The sequence below is a fragment of the Myotis davidii genome, unplaced genomic scaffold (genome assembly GCF_000327345.1).
Source record: "Myotis davidii unplaced genomic scaffold, ASM32734v1 scaffold408, whole genome shotgun sequence".
Lineage (NCBI taxonomy): Eukaryota > Metazoa > Chordata > Mammalia > Chiroptera > Vespertilionidae > Myotis > Myotis davidii.
Window position 1 is genome coordinate 746,671 of NW_006299389.1, and position 10,040 is coordinate 756,710.

Sequence of the window (10,040 nt, forward strand, 5' to 3'; positions counted from 1 at the left end):
GATAAGGAGACCATTGAAGAACATTACACAGGGGGTGACATAGGATTTATGTTGTAAAGACATCACTCTGAGAGGCCTGGAGAAGATGAATTGAAATGGAATGAAATAGAAGAGGGAGAGACCAGTTAGGAGGCCATTACTATGCTGGGCAAGACACCATGGGCAGAGGCAGTGGCAGTTGGTATAGATGGGCAGAGAGAGATCAAAGCAAGATTAAAGTACAGAATCTATAAGACTGAAGTGGCTGATTAGATGTGAAGGCAAAGAAGAGTTAGAAGTTAAGTGCACATTGATTCTTGCAGCTCTGTGATAAAATATTACAGTCCCCAAAAGGCATTGAGTTTAAGTACCTTTTTCTTTTTTGTCCCAGGAAGGAAAATGTACCTATAAAAGAAGAACAGTTACTCTAGCATTTGATCAGATTGCAGGCCTTTTTATCCTTAGGAATGAAAAGTTGAGCGTTTTGATCATTCTGTTTCTTTTTTCTGAACCTAACCTATGTTGTTCTACGATCAATATTTTTTCCTAACCCAAGTATTGGTTCACAGATCTTATATTTAGTGAAGCTGTTTTATTTTTCCCATCTCTCATAAGAATTGTACTGATGATGTTTAGTGCTAATTGTATGCAATTTAATTTTCAGATTGTAGTAATCATTATTGCTGTTTTTATTTTCATTCTTCCCCAGGCTTAGTCAGCTATAGATATTCAACAAAATTATGCCCTTTGGGATGATTTTCAATTTTCTCACTTTGGGAGGCATATTTTTGTCAGTCATGAAGGGTTAGAATTTGGATTATTAAACACTTGAACCCAAAGTTTCCACATTGGACCATTTAACACTCTTACATTTTCTTGCAAATGGAAAACAGTCCATCTGTGTGCTATTTGGGCACTTTTGAAGACCTCATCTAATTCAGGCGAGTGTGTGCCTGTCCTCCAAACCTACATTCTATCTCTTGATGTACAAAAAGGTCTGCCATGCAGGAAATACAAGAGAAGTAGCTTCAGCTTTCTTGGGCGCACTCTTGGGCCTTGCCTCAGCTCTGCTCCTGGAGAACCATGTACAGAAGGGTTTGGCTTTTCCTAACCACAAGAAGTATTTCAACATGTTTGGGAGTATATGACCAAAGCAGTATGTTTTCTTGAAAGTGTTGCTGTCACTACTTGGGCCCCTGGAGGGTCAGGGCTTGTTGATGTAATGAGTTTTCTTCATCTCTAATAGCTATTATTCTGTGAAGTGTAGAAATTGGCTGTTAACAGAGTGAAGTGATGCTCTTCTTTGTTTTAACTCTCCAGAAATGCATCTTCTGCAGATCCCGGGTTAAGAAGGTCTCCGGAGCCTGCATCCAGTGTTCCTACGGCCGCTGCCCGGCCTCCTTCCATGTCACATGTGCTCATGCCGCAGGGGTGCTGATGGAGCCTGATGACTGGCCATATGTGGTGAACATCACGTGCTTTCGACATAAGGCCAACCCAAACATGGTAAGGCCTGCTCTCCCTTCCCAGGTGCCAAGACTGTGTATGAATTCCCTCCTAGGCCAGCACGTTCTACCTTGTCATGTTATTCATTGTTGACACGTCTAGACTTGAGGTGTGGGTTTCTGGAGGGCAGGGATTGTACAATATTATTTACTCGTATTTGCCCAGGACCAGTCAGTGTCTGGTGCATGTTACACACGTACATGTTTATTGAGTTGAATGAGTGAATGAACGAATGAATGAACAGGTGAAACTCACTATGCCTGTTCTGGTTTTGGATTTGTGTTCAGGGCTGCTGAATGTTATGCAGGTTGTGCACTGCAGTATTCAGGGTGAGGGTGAGACCATTTCTGGGACGGAGTGATGTGAGAGCCCTTACTCCACCTTAGATTATGTAGTGCTTAATCTACACAACTGTACACTCTGGCCTTCGGGGTTTATTTCATCTCTTCTAGAAGAAACAAAGAGAGCAACACAGTACAGCGAGAGGGGTGGGTCATGCACATTGGAGGCCTCGCTGCCTGAGATGGGATAAACTAAGCGAAGCATGAGGCTCTGGGAGGGGTAATGGCAGTCTCAGTAAAGCGGAAATGTTGAAGAGAAGTTTAAAGATCAGTTTCTTCTGCCTTGACCATCTCACTCAGGACAGTACCTATTTCTGGGGAAATAGTGTTTACAAACAATAGTGTGTGAATTTAACTATAGTTCAGTTTACCTGTCCTGAGTGAGTGGAGTCTTTCCTCTGTTTTAAATGCTTAGAAATGTTACGACAATGTAGAGAGAGTTGCTGTGTTCCTGTTATCTTTCCAGTTCACCGTAATTGTTTTCTGTTGCCAGTGAGGAGGCTAAATCATTGTATCAAAGCTCAGCTTCACTAACTTGCTGCCCGTTGTTATTCCTGGGAGGCTTGGCCACAGACTAGTTGCAGCCTAACGTGCTTGTCCTATGTCTCTGGTAACCTCCTGTGAGCAGCCTGCCAAGTCATCAGCATGGGCTTGGGGATCCATGACCCACAAAAGTCTCCCAATTTTTTTTTTTAACAATTCCAGCAACTTCCATGGGTGTCTTGAGAGATTCTTAATGTCTGTGGGTTGGGACTTACTCTATGGGGTTGTTCCAGTGTTACCATATTGCATCACTCTGGTGCTTTGCTATTTCCAATGTCCAGTTAGTAGCATTACCTCATTAGATGTCATGGGGGGATGCATCTTGAGATGTAAATGAGGTCATGACCTCTGGAGTCAGAGCAGTTGATGTTCACACCTCGATTCTGCCAGTGGGAACACACGTGCACCTTATGCAGGTTTCTGTCTGTGCCTCAGCTTCCTCCCATACAAACAATGGCTGCGTACCTCCCCATGTGCTTTTAGACCACAGCACAGAGTAAGCTCTCAGACAATGGAAGTGGTATCACTGCTTTCTCTTTTTATGACGACCACTACTACTGCTGGTTTCGGTGCTATAATCCTGTGGGAACTGGGATAAGAAACCTAAAGTCAGAGAAGCTCGGTTCCTTGCCCAAATATATTCAGTTAATGAGCGGCAGGTGCTGGTATGTGAATGCATTCCAAACCTCAAACCTCGAATGGTGGGATCATACATTGCCATTTTAATATTCCAAAGTTCTGTGGTTACTGATGATTATATTGCCATTGCTATTAAAGAGATCCAGGTGTTTAATCAGGACCTTGTTCCTCTGAAGCGTGATGTGTGTGGTTCAGTCAGTTTATGTTACTAATGTTCCATAAATGATGATGAAAAAGAAAATATTTAATTTTGAGTTGATTTAGAAACTACTCTCTATTCTTCCCTTTGAGCATGGTGTGCTTTGTAAGGGCAGGGAAAACATCACATAATTTGTAACATCACATGTGGCAATTTTTTCTTATGAGGGAAGAATTTTAATGTTTGTAAATTGCCTTTGCAAAGTTCTCTAGTGGGAAGCATGATGAGCACAGGATTTCTGAAAATATATTCCCGCTAGCTCTTATTTACTCAGTATTCTTCAGTTAGACTCCAAGCATGGAGTCCTCCCCTAAATGTGTGACAGCAACTCCAGGGAGGAGCATTGTGATTGCCCCTGTTGCATTCAACGTTCTTTCCTTTTCAAGCATAAAGAAGTCCAAATTTACTCACGTATTTCTCCTTGTGTAAACTGTGAATGCTAAGGCATATGCTCCCGAGAGTCAGAACTATGGTTTGTCTACGTCCTCAGCCATTGCTCTTTGGGAGTAATGAGCAATTGCTGAATCATAGCAGTAAGTACTATTAACATCAAGCTGACTTGGCACCCTAACCCTGTCTTTTTCCAGAATAGATGATGCTTGTACAATTTGGGTGAAATGAAGTATAAAGCTATAGTTACTTCAATAGGACCTCCATTTTTACTCATTTTCGGGTTTTTACCCCACCCCCCTTTTTTTTGTTTCTTCCAGTTATTTGCATTTTGCATCAAAAAGACCATCTTAAGGCAAATTCTAGTTTTCCTTTAATACCATAAATTATTTTATTTTTTAATGTATTTTTAATGGACTTCAGAGAAGAAGGGAGAGGGAGAGAGAGATAAAAACATCAATGATAAGAGAAAATCATTGATTGGCTGCCTCCTGCACGCCCCCTACTGGGGATCGAGCCCACAACCTAGGCATGTGCCCTTGACAGGAATCGAACCTGGGACCCTTCAGTCTGCAGGCCGACGCTCTATCCACTGAGCAAATCCAGCTAGGGCATAAATTATTTTAAATATACTGGCTTATTCAATGTTATTGAGCTTTGGGTGTAAAATATAATGGTGCATAATGTTATAAAAAATTCATGTACTTTTTCATTAAACAGTAAGCACATTCTGTAATTTAAAAAAAAATACTCTTTGAAAAAATAGGTAGCTTTCATATTCTTAAAGGTAGAAAGAAGTATGTAACGAAAGTTCACAGATAATCATTTTCATTTTAATCATCACAGGTCCACCACAGGGGTGCACATGTGCAGGAGAGTGGTAGGTCTCTCTTGACACAGAGCAGAAGAGATGAGAAGAAGCAGGAGAGCTACTGGGGAGGTGATGTCCTGTTGCAGGTGATAGGAGAAGGGGAACTGGATTTCCAAGTGGCCATGTCAGCGGTGAGGAGAAGCACCTTGGTTCTAGAGACATGTTGGAGGTAGCCTCACAGGCCGTAGTAACTAATGAGGTGTGGGAGGGGGAAGGGAAGTCTCCAAGAGACAACCAGATAATGAGAACTAATCACATGTGAGAGTTTTATCTGCTTTCAGTGTGGCCTTCTAATGCCAGTGAGCTTGCTGTGGCTTCAGAGGGTTGACCCTTACAGTGCAGCTAAGCGATGATTCCATCCTTTCTTTCCCTTTTTATTTTACCTCCTTTAGTTTGGAGCTCAATCCCATGGCTTGAATATGTCCCCTTTTAGTTTCTCTTCCATACTTTTTAGAAAGAGAACCAGAATTTAGCTCGCACTCATCTAACAATGATAAGAATGGTGCCATTTCCACAAACTCTCTTCCCGTCTCCAGATCTCGGCTTCTTTTTGTTTAGCCGGCAGTGGGATTGTTTTGGTGGTTGTTACTTTTCCTATAATGATTTAGATTTTGCTAACTTCCATTCTGTTTAGTAAAACTGATATGACCAGCTATTCTCTGATCAGACTTGTGTATATTGATCTGCTATTTGTAAATGGGTTGTTTCTTCTACATAAGTTATTTTCCAGATACCCTGCTGAATTTGTACTGATAGTGAAAAACAGAGAGAATTCTGATCAAAGCAAAGTCTGGGGTAAAAAATTCTTAGCAAGGATTAAGAAAAAAATATTATAGTGACTCAGGCCTGAATCTGATCAATCTTCTTAAGTTAAACATACATTTTAAAAAGAGAAGAAATCCTTCACCTTGTTATCAATAGAAGTGGTTTGTTGAGATCTCAATCCATTTGTGCCAGATGATGAAAGTTAAGGCCTGGCTTGCCTGGGAGGAAAATTTTTAGCACAGGAATTTTTGAATATTTACATCTGGAACCAGTCTTTTCCTTGCTTACTTTATCAGGTAAAGAATCAGGTAAAATTAGTGAAGATAGTGTTTTTCTAAATTTTATTGAGGTAATTAAGTGCATCCCATTTTAAACTTCTGCACTCTATTTAATATGCCTTGTTTTCCTTTTTTACTTCTCCTGTAGTGTTTTCCACAGGCGGGCTGGGTCAGGGAGCCTAGAGCCTTTCTCCCCATGCTTCCTGTCAGCAGAACAGGCTTGAGTGGATCCGCAGCACATCCCCGTGCACTGGGCTCAGTTCCCGTTGGGGCCCATTGTTCTTGCCCTTTTAGTCAGTGTAGTTAGAGAGAGCCAGGGAGTCTCACTGTGGGCCATCCTGCCTTCTGTGGGGCCTTGGCTGTTCAGTCACAGGCCTGGCTGTGGGGGACGCAGGAGAAGGTCCAGGACACTGTCCCCAGAAGGTCCTCACAGTAACCTCACAGCCCGGGCCAGAGGCTCTTCGACCTCCTTTGAGCCATCTTCTGCCACGCCTTCCATCCTTCCCCCTTTTCCCGATTCCTTTCAAAGCCTGGTGTCTTGGTATGGGTTTTTGTGCCAGTCCCCATCTGGGCACCAGCTGCAGCGGTCCAGGCCCATTTCTGATGCTACAGTGTTTCAAGGGGTCTTGAATTTGTGGCAAGAGAAAACAGATGCCTCCATTGCAGATTCCAATGTTAATCAGCCAAGGATACAGAAACTGATCAGAACGTGGAGACCCCGCAGGCAGAGCAGAGGCGGAGTGCCCTGGGTGGCCCAGGGTTGGCTGCTACGGGACCTGAGTGGAATCTGTGCTTTGCTACCATACTCTTGCTCTATATTAGGGGTTTACACCTTCATTCTGGAAAAATTTACTCTTAACCATCTAGGCCTTACCATTTAAGGAAAGTTTTGCAAGTAGTTGGCTCTTGCATCAGACACAGGCCAAGGCCACATACCTATTTGGGAGCAGAAAGCAGTCAGTTCCCAGGTGACTCAGAATATTATCTTTGCCTTTAAATACAGCCTTTCACCAGACTTTGATTTCTTATTTAATCTGTTTGGAGAAAAAATAATGTATTTCAAGTGTGTACTGTATTACAGTGTAACTAGAGGCCTGGTGCATGAATTTGTGCATGGGTGGGGTGCCCCCCCCCTCCCGTGTGGCCTGCGGGGATTGGGCCGAAACTGGCAGTCCAATGCTTCCTGCCACTCCTGCCTATCCCAGCCCCGCTGCACTTGCTGCGGGCTCCCAACCAGTCAGTCCTGATCAGGAGAGGCTCACACCGTCACAGCGGTGCTCGCCAGCTATGAGCCCTGCATCTGGTGCCTGACCCGAGGTGGGTTGGGGTGGGGGGAACTGGGATGCAATCAGCCTTCCGGGCTGGTGGTAGAACGCCCTTGCCCACCTGGGATCCGGATCCGGATCCATCCTGCTGACATTACACTGGTTGATGGGAGCCATCTGGCAGCTGCTTTTATATCGTTTCTTCCTTGCAGAGCGTCTAGGGAGGGGAAGTGGTTGCAGTGCCCAAGGCCAGCTTCCAGGAGGCCAGGGGCGCTGTCAGGATCATGCTGGTGGCACCAGTTCGTCAGTGCCTGACCCGTTCTCCGGAGATTAGACCTGCAGGACTACCGAGGGAGGGAGTGGCTGCTGCCAGGATGGTGGGCCACCTGGATGGGTCGTTCAGCCGAGCAGCACTCCCACCATGGGAGCGCACTGATCACTGGGGGCAGCTCCTGCATTGAGTGTCTACCCCCTGATGGTCAGTGCGCTTCATAATGACCAGTTGATCGGTTGTTTGATCACTTAGACTTTTATATATATAGATATAAATATAATAGACTAGAGGCCCAGTGCACGAATTTGTGCACCAGTGGGGTCCCTCCACCTGGCCTGGGGGATTGGGCCGAAACTGGCTCCCTGACATCCCCTGAGGGGTCCCAAATTATGAGAGGGAGCAGGCCAGGCCAAGAGACCCCACCGGTGCACAATCAGGGCTGGGGAGGGACGTGGGAGGTTGGACAACTGGGGAGGGGTCGAGGGAGGGCTCCAGGGCGTTCCTGGCCTGTCTCAGTCCCCATTGGCCGGACCCCAGCAGCAAGCTGACCTACTGGTCAGAGTGTCTGCCCCCTGGTGGTCAGTGCATGTCATAGGAACTGGTCGACTAGTTGATTGTCTGCTTCCTGGTGGGCAGTGCACATCATACCGAGTAGTTGAGCGGCCTTAGCCTATCATTATCACATTATACTTTGATTGGTTGAATGGATGACCGGATACTTAGCCTATTAGGCTGTTATTATATAGATATAATCATATAATATAAATGTTTAATATATTGTACAAAATGTAGACTGTCTTACTTTAACTTTTTATTCTGGCCTTGTAAAACTACAAATTCTGATTTTTAAACAAACATTTCAAGAAAAATCTATGACTTGAGGCAGGTATTTGGCGTTATCACAAGAGACCCTCATCCGAATCAGGAGCCTCGGCAGTGCTGTACTTCCCACTGGGCTCCGTTATTCCGGTACAAAGGGCATGTGGAGCCAGCAGACCTGGGGCTCCACTGTGAGGGCCACCTGCCTGAGGAATATTTACAAGGCACACTTGATACTCAGCAAGTTCAAGGACCACACATACGGAGGGAAATCTAGTCTTCCATTCCAAGCACAACTTACTTGGTTGCTTCTTCCTTCCCTCTCCTCTCCTCCCCTCTCCTCTCCTCTCCTCTCCTCTCCTCCCCTCCGCTCCCCTTCCCTTCCCTCCCCTTCCATCTCTCCCCTCCCCTCCCCTCCCTTTTTCTTTTGTAGGGAATGTGTGTTTCACTTTTTCATACCATTACTATTTCTCAGTTCCCAGGACATTTTAAGATTTTCAGCAAATTATACTTCTTTTTTTTAAAACATAATTAAGGCATGCATTATTGTCTGATAGCTTGTTAAGAAAACCAGGTGGTGACACTAATCCCATATTTTAACATTGGTGTTAGAGTCAAACACCATCAATACAGGGAGAAATATAAATGGAATGTGTCAACAGACATACGACAGCAAAGGCTATTTGACATCCCAACATCTTGTAAAGCATAAGAAACAGGATTTTCAATTCCTTCAGGTAGAAAACAGTAATTAGGCGCTATAGTCATAGTGAAATCCATAGATACTGACAAAATGTAATGAAAGTATAACTTTTTAAGATTGTTAACTGCAAGCAATAGACAAGGCAATTAAGAAAGTTCCAACTGTTCTATCTCAAAGACCATTCTCTATGTCGACATTTTATGCCCATGCTCTATAAAGCTAATGTATAAAAGTCTAGATTAACTAGAAAGGCCTCCAGAGGCCTGTTGGCAGGCAGCCAGGCAGCCTGGGATACCCCAACTTCTTTGTCCTGCCCTCTCACATTTCTCACATGCAGATCAATCCTTCTTTTCTTTTCTGGTAAAATGGGCAGTTTCTTGATCACTCCTTATCTGCAGTTGGCTTCTTTTCATCCTGAGATATTATGCATCCTCTAGTCTTCTTATCCCACACTAGGTGTAGCGGGACAGTGAATTTATAGAGTGGAATCCAAAGAAACATAAGAAATTCCTGTTTCTACATTCTTCAATGAAGCATTCTTTTAATTTTTCCTTCAGCCATTTCTGGGTTGACCTAGCATCCAGCTTTTGCTTGAGCAGGAGGCAGGGAGAAGTGAAGCGCTCTTTGTGGGCCTCAGATATCCTCCTGAGTTATTTTCCCCATTTTGTGTTTCTCTCCTTGAGTACTAGGTAGACCTTCTAGTCAAGTTTGTCTGCCTTTTCCCATTCATCTGAGGAATTAGGAGAAAACAGAGAATTTGAAAACTCTTATATGCAGTAACTTTTAGTTATACCTTAAAATTTGTTAACATATTCCTTTATCACATATTTGGAGTAAAAAACAGCATCCTTACTAGAGACTGAGAAAGTGGCTTTTGCTGAGGCTTTAGGGACCCAGAGATGAACCTTAGTGAAATGAGAGAATAGGGGACTGCAGGCATGAAACGGGGAAAGAGGGGTGACAACTAAAGAGTCTCAGTTCTTTCCTTTCCTTTCTTGCCTCTACAGGAACCCCACACACTTCTCTCCATCACAGATCTAGGCCCATACATGCATTTAATTAACACTAGATAGACTGAAAGATGGCCATTACCTTCTTGGTCAGTAATGAACTGTAAAGACTGTGTTTTTTTTCTCCTTGGGTTAGCACGATGAGCTAGCTGGGCAGAATCTGACCTCCTGCTGCTGCTATTGCGATGGTCAGGAGAAAGCTTTTGGCTGACTTTTCTTCCACTATTCCTTTGGTTATTTCTCCTAAAATTTTGAAAGAAACCAGGAAGCTTATGCTTGATCAATCTCTCTCTCTCTCTCTCTCTCTCTCACCTATATAAGTAGTGTGTCTGTATAGAACCACTAAAAACCTGTTCCACCCTATTTTTCTTTCCTTTTCAAGGTGACCATTTCCTTTGTTGGTAGCATTGTATCAATGTTGATAAAGTAAATGCAAGTAATAACGTGTATAGTGCCTT

At 43.8% G+C, this 10,040-nt stretch overlaps 1 protein-coding gene across 3 annotated transcripts in view; it reads left to right on the plus strand.

The window, feature by feature from the left end:
• The window catches only part of KDM4C (lysine (K)-specific demethylase 4C), a 354,050-nt gene that overhangs the window by 303,513 nt on the left and 40,497 nt on the right, over positions 1-10,040 (plus strand). For all 3 annotated transcript variants that reach the window (XM_006774842.2, XM_006774843.2, XM_015571206.1), the window contains one exon: positions 1,300-1,485. In XM_006774842.2, the coding sequence (XP_006774905.1) occupies positions 1,300-1,485 (186 nt within the window). The remainder of the gene's footprint in view (positions 1-1,299; positions 1,486-10,040) is intronic.